This window comes from Leiobunum rupestre, chromosome 10 (genome assembly GCF_980474605.1).
Source record: "Leiobunum rupestre chromosome 10, qqLeiRupe1.1.hap1, whole genome shotgun sequence".
Taxonomy (NCBI): Eukaryota; Metazoa; Arthropoda; class Arachnida; order Opiliones; family Sclerosomatidae; genus Leiobunum; species Leiobunum rupestre.
In genome coordinates, this window is record NC_143393.1 from 43,968,102 (window position 1) to 43,982,303 (window position 14,202).

At 39.4% G+C, this 14,202-nt stretch overlaps 1 protein-coding gene and 1 pseudogene across 1 annotated transcript; both read left to right on the plus strand.

Annotated features, from left to right (window-relative positions):
• The first annotated feature begins 3,371 nt into the window (after nt 1-3,371).
• LOC149926001 (glycolipid beta-1,4-mannosyltransferase egh pseudogene) lies at nt 3,372-4,143 on the plus strand (annotated as a pseudogene).
• Nucleotides 4,144-7,541: 3,398 nt separating this feature from the next.
• Prosbeta1 (proteasome beta1 subunit) lies at nt 7,542-8,750 on the plus strand. The gene is made up of 6 exons (XM_090160338.1): nt 7,542-7,724; nt 7,809-7,876; nt 7,944-8,075; nt 8,143-8,272; nt 8,328-8,472; nt 8,550-8,750. The coding sequence occupies exons 1-6, from the start codon at nt 7,632-7,634 to the stop codon at nt 8,675-8,677; spliced, it is 696 nt and encodes a 231-aa protein (XP_090016464.1). The 5' UTR covers nt 7,542-7,631; the 3' UTR covers nt 8,678-8,750.
• Nucleotides 8,751-14,202: the final 5,452 nt, after the last annotated feature.

The window sequence follows — 14,202 nt, forward strand, 5'->3', positions numbered from 1 at the left end:
CTTTCTTGTGACTTTTTGATTTGTCTGTAGCAGACGCTAGATCATAGGTGCCACCTTGAAGAAGCTAGCGCCGTTACGACACCTAAACTCGTTTCGGTTGCGAATATTGAGGAAGACTGGAAAGTTTCTATGTTGAGACACATCATGTTCTTATTTAAATCAGCGGCATAAGAGGGGGGAATATCACCGGCACGTGCTTTAATTTTAGGGAACCAATGAGATTCTGGGTGTGAGGTGGATTTGGGAGTTACTGCCAGGAAAATGATAACCAAAAGGGCGGGTTCACACGGGCAGTGTTTTCCTGGTTTTCTCTATTTTCTAGTTTTACCGCCCTTTCCCGTTGATCTGGCGTGCAGGAAACCGACTAAAATATTTTACGAGAGAAGCATTCCATCTCATCTCCAGGTCTCCCTAGTATACTGCTAAAATTATTCGTATCTTTGGCATGTTGGCGGGAAATTCGACCTTCATTGGAATTTGAGTAGAGTCGGGGAAATGACATGTTTAATGTTAATGACATTGAGGGATCTACGAAATTTGTGTATAGTCTCTTAGAAAGAATAATACTATAAGTAACATAATATCAATAAGGGTGGCAAATCCTACTATTATAATGCTAATTTTCTAATCAACACTTTTTTGTCACTGAAACTTTCGTCCATCTCCATGATCTCTGACTTGTAGTGCCACCTAGGAGCAACAAACACAACACCCCACACAAGGAGAACGCAAACCGTCAAAAGTCGTGGATTTTCTTGTGTACATTTTTCATTGGCTAGACGCTTTAGCGCCTGCTGCCGTCGGTAGGGGGAAATTCAGAAATTGTCTTCCCCCCCCCCACCCGTAAAACATTTAGCGTAAAGGCTCGTGACGCCCGTCCAATGAAATTCGTACACAATCCTTCGTTAGCGTGTTTAAAGGCTAGGTGCGTTCTACTTGTGTTTGTTGCTCCTAGGTGCCAGTTCATATATTTTCCAAATAGTGGCGTAAATAGCGCCCCCGCAGACACCGCGGGGGGGGGGGCTCCCGAGAACTAGGGGGCCCCCAAACGTGTATGATAAAAATTGGTGCTTTTTAAAAGGGCCCCGAGTCGTTTTTCGCGGAGGTCCTAGTTACGCCACTGTTTCCAATGCTACATATTTACTGAATTCTGCAGTTGCTGCTGTCGAGATCATGATCGAGATAGACCACATAGAATCCTGGGATGGACGATGCACTTCTTTCCTGGTTTGTTCTCTCGTGTTCGGTATTGAAACGTAGATAGATGGCGGTAGTATTTCCGTAGAGTGCCTAAAAATCATTAAGCCTGCTAGCCTTCCACAGTACTTCCTTGAAGCTCTCACCAGGCGACCCTGTTTCTACTTTTGAACTCTATACCCTCCCTCGCCTCCCAACATTTACTTCACGTGTGACATTCATTGCAAAAACGATTATATAGCCCCATCTGCCTTAATATCGTCAACTAAATATGTGAAGAAATAGCAGACGACTTTTGAATTTCAATGTTTTTTCGGTTGAGCTTTCAGCGGTTGTGCATTGATAATTTTGAACGAGCAGACAGCTTTCATATAATCAATTTAAAACTCGGTCAGTAGGAGGCGATACTTATGACCAAAATTTAAACTACGCACGAAGACTATTGTTAATTATGTCACTTTTGGTAGTATATTATCCTCCTATGGTAGTTGCATACATGTATTTATCCTTGGCCATATTTGACGCTGCTAGGGCACTCTGTGCGGAACTATAATAGACGCTTCAATAAATCATCCTCCAAGGAAATCGCCAAGAAGTAATATTTCCGAGAACCAGGACTTGGAGGACACTGTTTATATAGTGCTTGTCAGAATAATTGAAATTTTTACTTTTACGACAGCAAAAAGCGTTCCCCATGGCTTTCTATTTTAACCAGGTAGCTTTTTTGACATATTACGGCCTGGCAAAAACACGACGTTCTGTTTACAGGTGAAAATATTACTTCTTGTCGATTTCCTTGGAGGATGATTTATTTAAGCGCCTATTGCGCTCCGAAAATCATAATTAAATGCATCATAAAAAATTATATAGAAATGACAAAATATTGGTCCCTAAAAGTGTACATGACGTTTAGTGAGTTACACTCGCGCAGTTAATGATAATATTTTACCAAAAGCGACACAGAGGCGTACATTTTGAACCGGGCGCCGAGCTGGCTTTTATGTAGGGGGCACCAAAAACACTCCTATCATTAAAATATCAAAGCTATTAATTTTTTTTTGTATATATGTCGTTTCAGAGGCGTACCGAGGGTGCGCCTCTGAAGCGACATAGGGTGAAATAGGAACCAAATTTTGAAAAGTAGGAACGAAATATGAAATATGCTGAAGTTAAATTTTAATTAAATTTTAATAAATAAACAACTTTTAGTCATGAAGTATCTTGTCACTTTCATCTAAAGAAAAACTTTTAAAATATGAAACATTGTAATAAAAAATTAGATCTTCATTTAAACTTTTTTTTATTACAAAAATGACTTTTAAATAGGATATTGCTAAAACTGACTTAGGTTTAATTTGAAAAAATATTTTATCACAAAAATGACCTATCTTTACTCAAAATTATATAGTTCAACTTATGAATTTTACCGAATATTTCAATTTAGCCGAGCTCGTGGCGCCATCTAATGCAGTAAATTATAGCTATACACATGAATCGATACAATTCTGGTTCAATTTTATAATTTTTTTCACCAAATTTACTAGCAATAGAGTGATTTAGGGACCAAATTCCGATTTTAAGGTGGTTTAGGGACCTCGAAAAAAAGTAGGGGATTTTGGATATTTTAGAGACTTGGTGGGAGCCAAAGACTATATATACGCTTCGCTAAATAGACTGGCGTGTTCAATGGCTCAACTTGCATACGATCGGATAGCAGGCGCTGGTAAAAATTTTCCCCGCGCTTCAGAGTGATACTAGTGGCGCCTCTAACGGCTGTTCAAAGGCTCCTCCCGTGTTTCGAAAGTGTTAACAGGTTTTTTGTATGGAGACGCCTGTCTAGTAAACGAAGCGTATATATAGTCTTTGCCCGTAGCCATACGTTCTAAAACGCCTCACTCGGCGGCGCTGAAGTGGAGAAAATTTCAAATTGTGAGGACGAATTTTTAACCCCCTCTCCTGCTCCCTCTTTTTATCTCGCGACAAGTTCTCATTAAACATTATATGGTACTGACACACTTTTGGGTCTTATGCTACTTTTGATTTTACTGATACTAGGAGAGGTTGATTCGTAACGCGTATTATCATTAACGCGTAGTACGTTAATCGCAGCAGATCCAGCAAAACATTCAATCCGGAAGTAACCGATTTTGTACGAGTTTTGGAACGCGAATAACATGTTTCTAAAACACTTTTATCGACCATTATTTTGTTCAAAGCACTACGGGCATTGCCTTCTGTTGGGTTTTACGATTTTGGTTGCATTGTACGGCATTTGCAGTCTCGTTATATTTGAGGAAAATCCTCTTGAAAAGTACGGTTTCTTCGGTACCACTATTCTGTACTTTCTGTCTTCGATACCGTTGGTTCTCGTGCCTCTATCGGTATGTACATTGTTGGGTTTAACCCTGTACAACCCTTTCGAAGTCGCCAACGTTGAGTTGAACGATTCGTCCTTGGTCAACGCGCCCTTCATCTGTTTGAGATTGGTGACTCGTGGTGACTATCCCGAGTTGGTTAAGGACAATGTCGCCAAAAACTTGCGAGCTTGTCTTCGCGCCGGATTGATAAACTTCGCCATCGAAGTGGTGAGTCAAAAACGTATTGAACTCCCGGAACACCCAAAGCTGCGGTTACTGGTGGTACCCGAGTCCTACGAAACGAAAAACAAGTCGCGGTTTAAGGCTCGTAACTTGCAATACTGTTTGGAGGACGAAATCAACAATTTGAGCGATTCGGACTGGATTCTTCATTTGGACGAAGATAGCGTTTGCACCGTTCACTGTCTAAGAGGAGTCGTCAACTTCGCGCGTCAGGATCGTCATCCCTTTGGACAAGGATTCGTGGAATTGGACTCGGAAGGCCTGTCAGTTTGGCCAACTAACTTATTGACCGTTCCGCGACTTTTGATGGACTTGGGTTACGGGAAATTTCAGTTTAATTGTTTAAACAATTGCTTCTTCGGCTGGAAGGGATCATTTATGCTCTGCAAGATGTCCGCCGAGAGGAAGGTGTCATTCGACGGTGGGCCGCTTGGCTCCATTACGGAAAACTGTTGTTTCGCGTTGACCGCTACTGAAATGGGTTTCAGTTTTGGTTGGGTTGATGGGGCCATGTTTGAATTGGGTCCATTAACTCCCGCGGATGTTGTAAAGCAAAGTTGCAGAATTCTGCAAGGAATAAGGCTGTGTTTGCAAATGAACTTCTGGTTCAAAACAAAATTTTCAATGTACCTTTATGGGTCTTCGTTATTGGCTTGTTCTCTCTTGCCCGTGTCTCTTTGGCTTGATGTAATGTACCCGTTGCCGTTCACGCCAGTCCTTGCCGTCTTGAAGGGCTTCGTGCTAGCCGTCAATATATACGGTTTCGTGTTTTGGGCTTTGAGGAAATTCAAACCGGACATGATTATGAAATCATTTTTCGAGTTGCTTATTGCGCTAACGCTTGGATATTTTCTGCAGGTTTTTGTCTCTTTGGTCGTAGCGATAAAATTTCTGATTGAAAGTGGTTGTCAGTTTAACGTTACTCAAAAGATGGTACCTAACCGCAAAAAGGTATAATTATATGACTAATAGCTTTTTCCATTTGACTTCGCTCCGAATCCGACATTAATATCGCGCGATTGAAAGATATATAGAACCATAAGCCTATCATAAGGTCCCCATAAGCAAAGGTCTACTATAGAGGCCCATGTTAACGGCGTTGTCCTGGAGAGAAGAAAATGAACGTACGACTATAGGGCAGTAGCGACATCTTTTTTCAAAATTTCTACATCTAAAATATTATCTTACTTGGTAGAGCAGCCACGCTCTGGTTGATAAATGCCACTAAAACGCGTCTAAATCTCAATTTAAAAAAATAAATAGCTTCAGGAACACAACTCTTATTTGTAATAGCCAGTTTTAGGTTCTGATGAATAATTTTTCAAGGATAGGTGTTAATTTGAAGTTTTAAAGAGATAAAATTGTGAATTAGCCTTGGCTACGGTGCTATGGACTCGCGGCGGAGATTTCTCCCGCGTGGTTTTAAGTTTAAAAACATTCGCGCACGGCTTGTGCGCATTCATCATGCATTTCGCGAAATTTATTTCAGAAATGCATAGTTGAGGACGTAGCCACTAGGAGGTGCAGATTTTGAATACCTACCTCTTAATAACGGGTATGTGATCGTCAAAAATTTGGCCTAGACCTTTGCTTATGGACACCTTCCACTCTTCCCTGTCTTACGGAATCACTATTTGAGGTAGCTCCTCTACACATAATCTAAACCGGATTCAGATCCTTCAGAAAAGAGCTATTAGATCAATTTGTAACTTACAATACCGCGCCCATACTGCTAACTACTTTAAAATAAATAAAAAAATGAGTGTGCATCAACTGTATAATTTTAATTGCCTATCTGTAATTCACAAATATGTTAATTGCCTGCTGAACGTTAATACAATGTTTGAGATGAATAATCGCCCGTCTAAAACTCGAAAAAAAACCTATTTAAGCCTCCCCCGGTGCAGAACCACAAAACAATTAACTCAATATTTTATAATGAAATTAAACTCTTTAATGACTTACCTGAGGAATGCCAGAAACTAATAAAAAATAACAGTTTTAAACGTAAAGCTAAAGAGCTAATACTAGAAACGGACCTTGTCTGACTTAATTTTAGAAATTGTTTAATATAAATCTTATCATCATTACGCTAACTGTAATCTTTTCGTTCCTTTTGGTTTTAATGTTTATATAGATTTGTGCATTTTCCATTTTTTTTTCTGACTCCTCCTGAGGTTTTACTTTTATATTTATACATATTTTTCCTGCTTTTTGTGTTATTTCTATTTATATTTTTACATTTTCCCCTATGGATGTGGGGCACAAGTCGCTAGACGACTTAGCCCCAGAAACCCTGATTATTGTATCTACTTTATATATCCAGTAATAAAATGAATTAAATTAATTGAATTATGATAGGCTTATGATGGAACATAAAATCAAGATTAAGAATATTCTTAATCCAAGGTTCTAGGGCAGGAAATTGTAATGGTTTTGAGTAATTGTTTGCACATAACTCGCATAAAACAATTTTTTTCTATCTTGTGGTATTTTTGCTTTGATGATCGCTACCTGAGAGCAAAAGTCAAGTAAGTCGAGATACGTGACTATTGAAAGAAATTCAAAATAAGAATCCTCGAATGTTTTTAAATTAAGGTGACCCAGTACAAAATTTTCAACATATATTTTCACTCTATTTTTATCAATTTTCATTAGTAGATTATCATTGTTAATATGCTAGATTTCGAACATAAAACTGGTTTTTCTAAAATAGGGATTTTAAGACCTGCTTGACTCTTGCTCTAAGGTAGCGTGATGATAATACCAATAAGAATATTTTAGACTTATGATAATACGACTATGTTTTTTTGGAAATGTTATTGGAACTCGCTCCCAAAAGAAGTTTTCAACAATACTACCTGTTGGGCCTTCCGCCAAAGTGTTCGTGAACACAATACTCTCAGCTCTAATCCCTGGGTTTTTTTATTATTATTATTATTATCGCTGATTGCCTTATATATCATATAATAATAATAATAATAATAATAATAATAATCAGCTAGGATAATATCCAAGGCACCACCTTAGGCCTAAGTCATCAAGCGACTTTTGAAGCCTTTAATTCAGTTGGCCGGGTTACACTGCGTAGGATGGTGGTGGCAAGCGCTGCATGCCACGCGATCGAGCCAACAGCTCCCTACACTAACTATTACCGTTAACCTCAACAAGTTTTTATGTAAGGGGAAACCGAAGAGCTCGGGGGAAAACCCCTTAAACCAGTGGGGAGAGAACTTGCAAACTCAACGCAGAAGGAGTTGTTCCGAGTTTTCACCCAGTGCCACAAGCTCCTCGAACCCGGCTCCTCTTGCTGCGTATATTCTAAACCGTTTCGTCGCTACTTCATTTTGTTTTCTTTTGTTTTTATTCTATATTATCAATTATTCTCAACTGTAATTCACACCGTCTTAGATATTGTATCCCTACTACCCTCACTTCACAGTCTGTATCAGTAAATAAATATTAATCCAGAGGACGAGCTGTTGCCGCCATCTCTATTTGTAATTTTTGACAGCTCATGTTTTTTATGTTTTGTTTTTTCTTTTGTCGCGTATTTTAATCTTTTGCTTGTTTGGGTTTTCATTTTATTGCATTGTTCGCTATTAGTGTGTATAAATTTTCCATTTTGTTTTACTTTGAATATGGGCGCGCATGGTGCCATTCTTGTTATTCTGCCTCCGCCCCCCTTCGTATTTCCCTCTAACGATAGATGGCTCTCTATTCACTCATGTTTCGCCGTGATTCTGCAGTTTTCCATTTTGGATTGTTGTGGAAAATTTGAAGGCAGTTCCTCTAAATAAATTTAAATTATTTCTGATCCCTTTCAACTATAAAATGGAGGAACAAGCATTTCTTGATTATGTTTCTGTCCCCGGTTGTATGAGTGATAATTCTCCAGATTGGCTAGGAACTCCCGAATCCACAGGCGTATGTTTTAAGCCTTTTTTCTAGCTGTGTAAAAAATTGGTTTGCAAGTTACTGTATATAAAATGAAATTTCTTTCAAATATAGACTTCAATAATAGCTGTTGAGTTTGCTGATGGAGTAGTTCTTGGTGCGGATTCAAGAACCACCATGGGGTTTGTTAACAGTCTTGATAAATTTTTGAGAGGGCTTTTCCATTACTTATAATCTAAAACTTTCTAGCTCTTACATTTCACATAAAATGTCGGACAAGCTTACGAAAGTCACAGACTTAATATATTGTTGTCGATCTGGAGCAAGTGCTCATACTCAAGCTGTTGCTGACATTGTAGCTTATCATTTGGATTTTCATGAGTAAGAGAGAACAATTTTCCTTTCCATACATAATCTATCTTGTACCTAACACCCATCTCAATAATAGGAAAGAAATGGGTGAACCGCCTTCGGTGCTACTTGCTGCAAATATTTTTAGAGAACTCTGCTATACTCATCGAGATGAACTTGTAGCTGGAATTATTTGTGCGGGATGGGATAAAGTGAATGGTGGCCAGGTACAATTTAAAAATTTTAAATTGTGCTTTTCCAGTATTGACGTGATATTTATAGGTCTACAATATTCCACTCGGAGGCATGTTGGTTAGGGAACCAATTAGTATTGGTGGCTCAGGCAGCGCATTCGTTTATGGTTATGTTGATTCTAAATTCAAAGTAGGGATGCAGAAAGAAGAATGCGTTGATTTTATAACAAATAGTGAGTTTTTGTATGGAATTTAGACCAAAGTGACTCGTCCCTTGTAATCTGAACCTTTTTTAATATGAAAATTGCAGCCTTGGCATTGGCAATGTCTCGTGATGGTTCCAGTGGCGGTGTTATAAGGCTTGGAATTATCACCAAAGATGGTTTTGAAAGAAGAGTGGTTATGGGAGATGAGATACCCAAATTCTTCGAAAATTAGTCCATTTTGAAAATGGCACTTATATTTTGTATTGTTTTGGTTTTCTTTTATTAAACTTGATTGATAAAACTTTCTCAGTGGATATTTTGTGTGTCCAGATAGATGGTTTTTTTATTTACGTCATAGGCTGCGTTCAGTAACTCACAATGAAGTATCTGAAAAATTATTTTCCTTGAAACCAATCTTGTTGAATGTTTTTTTTTAGGCATGTGCGAGCCTTAAAAATTTCACTTTTCGAGTATCGAGCCGAGCTTTAAAATCTTACCGAGCTTTCGAGCTTTTAGGCATAGCTTAAAATGTGGTTTCGAGTACTCGAAGAATTAGGCTTAGCTTAAAAAGAGGTTTTCGAGTACTTGAATAATTACTAAGACCTAGCTTTAGTGATAGATTTAGATTAAAAAGGCTCTGAATAATTGGGTTTATTTAAGTAAAACATTTTTCAAAAATAAACTTTATTTATTAATTACTGCCAGAGCTTTTACGTTTATTTGAAGCCATTAGGCTACCCTCTCTGAGGCGGTCTTACGTCACACCCCTCACGCAACATCCCATCCAGATTCGGTATCCCCCCCCCTCCCCACGGTCTCCCCTCCACACGGTCTCCCCCCCCCCCACCTATGGAAGATATCACAATCTCAAGCACGGGAATCAGTAGCGGCGCTAAGGTATTTTCATAGGTGGGCTAATTATTTTGTGGCCCTTAGCGGGAACCTTGGATTGACCATAAAGTGGTGAAATCGAAAATACCCGAAATTTTTCCAGGAAGCGAGAGGAGCAAGGTCATTTTATTGTTCCGGCTCTCGTCGCGTTTACTGGACCCCTACTGACATTGTATCTGAACTGGAGGGGACAAGTGCATGCCGGGGATATTTCCCTAAATTCCCATAAGCCCCTTTCTTTTCAACTTTCTTTCAATTTCCGCTACCTTCCTCCCGAATCTGTATGGTCTACTACCATTTTGAGTAAACGAATTGATTTTGAAAGATTTTTTACCAGAAAAACGTTTCTTGGCAATAAAACAAATTTCTAGAGATAAAGAAAATTCATAAATTAAAATATGTGGCCTCTTAATTATAAATATGTGGCCCTTTTAATATATATGTGGCCCCTCTCAGAAATGTAGGGGGGCTAGAGCCCACTTCAGCCCACCCTTAGCGCCGCTACTGACGGGAATCCTAAAGCTATTTCAGCAGCTAAATCCCCATAAAGCGCCAGGGCCCGGTGGACTTCACCCGGAAATCCTGAAACGTTGCGCGGGACCACTGGCCTCTCCGGTGGAGGACATGATTGCTTGCTTTCTCTCCACAGCCACACTCCCCCAGGATTGAAAGCGTGCCAATGTAACGCCGATTCCAAAGGGAGGGCCCCCAGATGATCCTGAGTAATACAGACAAATCTCCCGGTTGGCCCAACTCCTAACGGTTGCTGAGCACATTGTCACCTCCTCCGTCACCACCCACTTGGAGCTCCATAATGCCATTACTCCAGCCCAGCATGGCTTCCGCCGTGGTTACAGTACCGAAACCCAGCTCCACTCCAGCGTGGACGCTTGGTGCACCGGTCTGGAGACCACCCCCCAAGTGGATGTGGTCTTCCTAGACTTCAGAAAGGCATTTGACACGGTGCCTCATCGGCGTCTTCTTTCGAAACTACATAGCTACGGCGTACGCGGCCCCACTCTACGGTGGCTAGCCTCCTACCTGGAGGGGCGTGAGTTCCGTGTAGTCCTTCGTAGTGCCGAGTCAGATTGGTATCCCGTCACTTCAGGCGTACCACAGGGCTCAGTACTTGGCCCTCTTCTCTTCACAATTTATGTCAATGACGTAGGCTCTGGTGTATTCTCTCGTTTGTCCATTTGCGCCAACGACGTCACCCTGTCTCGAGCAATTTGCTGCCCTGGCGATCACGGCACCCTGCAGCTAGACCTTGACTGGAGCTGCCACTGGAAGCTGAAACTAAACTAAAAATGCAAAGTGCTAAGCCTTCACCGCCTAGGGTTTAAACCCACCTCCTTCGGATACCAAGTTGAAGGCACGGCCATCGATCACGTTCAAGAGTTCAAGTATCTCAGTGTTACTTTAACTGCCACGCTCTCTTGGGATGTCCACGTTTCTATGACTGTCTCTAGGGCCCACCGAGCTCTCGGCATCCTCAGCCGAACCCTCCACGGCTGCTCCTTTCCCACGAAAGCATCGGCCATATAAAAACCTACGTCACTCCGATTTTGGAGTACTGCTCACACACCGCGGCGGAAACCCACAAACTTGAAATGGTTCAACGAAAGGCCGTCCGTTTTGCCACATCGGTCGGGTACTCGTGGGACATCAGTATCTCACAAGTACTTAAGAATGTTAACTGGCCCACTCTCACGTCGCGTCGCCGCATCAAACGTCTTGTGGCGATCAACTCCATCATGCATAAAGCGAATGGGTCGCTTTCACCAATCGCGCATACAAATCATCGTGCCCCCCCCCCCCCCCCCCCCCGTGGTTTGAAAACCGGCCAATTCTTTGTTATCCCCAATCTGAAAACTAAGCTTCAGAAGCACACATTTGTTCCCTCCTCCATTAAGGACTGGAACTTTCTCCCGGACCACCTGAAGTCCCTGCCAAACCACGTAAACTTCACACGTGAAATATCTAGGTCAGCTCTAAGCTGACCTTCTCTTTTACTCTGACGTGATGAGCATCGCCTTTTGTCGGAATTAAAATACTTTAGAACTTTAGAACTTTAATATATGTGAAATAAAAGAATTAAGTTTACGAAGAACCCGTGAGTTAAAGATAACAATAATGTATATTAATTGCTTTAACAACTTAATTAAAACACTATTTTGCGGATTTTTTTAAAGCTGTCGCTTTGCTTTTCTGCTTCAACGGCTTCTCTTAATTTACTTTTTTTTATAAAAAGAACCAGAATGCTTCTTTTTCTCGGACATCTTAATTCAATTCAACGTGACTCTAATTAATTTTTATCTAACTAAAACTATTTAACCAAAACTAATAAATGGCTCGTAAAATAGAAGAGACTAACTGTAACCACGGACACACGACAGATTAAATCGTACCGATAGACTGCTTTGGAACTAGCCATCTAAAACGGTTTAAATGCATTTTAGAAGATTGAATGCCGGTTCATAAGAGCCTAAAAAACAAATATAATTCTTGAAGATGGCCTGCTAGTTTATTTATCATAAAGCTGGATAAACGCAATTCGGAAAATTTTCCGCATTTTATTTTTCCGGAAAATTAACATCCCTAGAAAAAACGTTCATCGACGATGTTGGACATTTTCGTTGGGAAAGCGATTTGTATTTCTAATTAGCTAAAGATTTTTCGAATTATGTTATGCTTTCTTTAAAACTTTTATAAACAAATCCAATTCTTGGTAAACCAAAAAGGCGCGCAACTCAATTTCGGCGCCCCTCTCAAACCGGTGCCCCGGGCAGTTGCCCGGGTTGCCCGGCCCTTCAGCCGCCCCTGCGTGGGGACCGGGGTGGGGACACCCGTGGCGGAAGTATTCCGACCACCGTTGACTCCCGGCTTGTTGAATGCTTTTTACGCTTGTTGTAAATTTCGTAAAATATCGTCTGTTGCGGTGTCTGCAGCTAGCCTTACTCCGTGCCAGGGCTGAACATAAGGTACTAGTTACGGCATTTGACTAATAAAATAAATGCTCTGACTACGAAAATTAATTGAAATCTGGGGGCTCACTAGTCAATTTGACTAGTGAAAAATTAAACTAAATATTCATAAATAATGGCGTATCATAAAGTCATCATACATAAATCCCATTTTATTTAAAAAAAAATCACAACATTCTTGTAGAGCACAGACATTTTGAATCAGAACTCGTATATCTCAAATTAATGCGTCATTTGATGATATTATCAATTAAAATATTTGAAACTATAGTCAAAGACTCTTATGTCGTGAAAAAATTGCAATCGGCCAAAGTCTTTTAAAATGTTGGCTGCCCTTATTGTTCTTATACTCCCATTTTTACCCCCACTAGTCAGTGACTACTAAAATAAATTAATATAGCAGGCTCGCTAGTCAGGCTGACTACTAAAAAAATATCGTTATGTCCAACCCTGATCTGTGCTGCAACGTCACGTGACCTTGAGCAACGGAAAAACCTGCTCTTACAGCCGATGACTTCGTTGCTCAATGGACGTTCAACATGACGTCAAAACCGGAAATCAAAAAATCCGCTCAGTAAAAACCGTTGAGTGTTGAGCTAAGCGCTGAGCTTTTTTTAGAGTTACTGAACACAGCCATAGTCATTAAATAATTCAGTTAAAACCTTTAGATATTCAAATTTAAAATATTTCGACTATTATTGGGCCTATATTTGGCATATTATTCGACAAATATTCGATAAGGTACTATATATTTGCATTAAGCTTAACTATTCGGTATTTGGTTCGAAAACTACTATTCGCCTCGATATTCGATTAGAAATTTTTTGGGTATTTGATATTCGTCTCGATAGGCTAAAGGTGCTTTACTAATTTACATAGTTTGAACCCCTCCCTTGAAGGATTTCTGACTACGCCACTGCTTATTTATTTATTTAAGAACCGCTCAAGAAGCCACGGGGGCGTATGTTTGAGCTTCGATACATTAAAACCATAAGTAAATTAATACTATTAATTTGGAATTATAGAGGAAATTTGTGTAGATTTTTTATTTAAAAAAAATCTATTTGATTTAAATCTGATTTTTTTTAAAGTTTTATGCCTGTTTTTCTTGATAAATAATTTGAGTGCAGCGATAACGTTAACCATTTTTTAAATTAATCTTTATTAAATTGAATTATTAATTAATAATAAAATTTAATTGCATTTTCTCTGAATTGAAATTTCTAAAGAAGCTACTTTCATACATTTTCATAACTACATTGAAGTATAATATGCGGTTTAAATCAATGATTTTTAAACAACGCGAATTGGAATTATAATTTGTCCTGGGTGCTAAAACAGTTAGATGTTATTTAGTACACATATGTTTCAATTTGTTAAGTGTCACAACCTACTTTTACAGGACCATAAGCTTAAATTTACACCTGGGTAACATTCTCAATGTGGCGTTCTATATGTCATTTTTAGGGTAACGTGATAACAATAAGTATGACATTTCCTATTGTTTTAATTCTAGATAATTTCCTGACAGAACCTTTTTATATGACACTGACGCTCGGACTCGCACTTGAGCTGACATTATTGTTCTTGTTAGTAGTATATTTCGCCTTGGGCATATTTAGACACTAGGGGGCTCTGTGCTGAGAACTAAACCTAAATCACGCAATAGCTCTGAAAATCAGTTTGGTAATAAATTTTCCTAATTGACACATTTATTGTCGTTATTTTACTTATGGTAATATGTCTACGCAAGTAACACAACAATGATCTAAATAATGAAATGACTATCTCTAGCAGTTTCCGAGTTATTGGTCAAAAACCAAAATGGGAAAATGACGGCTAATTTTCGACAAGTATGTATTCACAGTTCAGTTCAGCTCAG

Bases quoted from the DNA above. Each gene is read 5' to 3' on its own strand.
- Prosbeta1 (XM_090160338.1), top strand. From the start codon at position 7,632: ATGGAGGAACAAGCATTTCTTGATTATGTTTCTGTCCCCGGTTGTATG. The intron at 7,725-7,808 runs GTATGTTTTAAG...TTTCAAATATAG, and splicing joins GAACTCCCGAATCCACAGGC to ACTTCAATAATAGCTGTTGA. The intron at 8,076-8,142 runs GTAAGAGAGAAC...TCTCAATAATAG, and splicing joins TATCATTTGGATTTTCATGA to GAAAGAAATGGGTGAACCGC.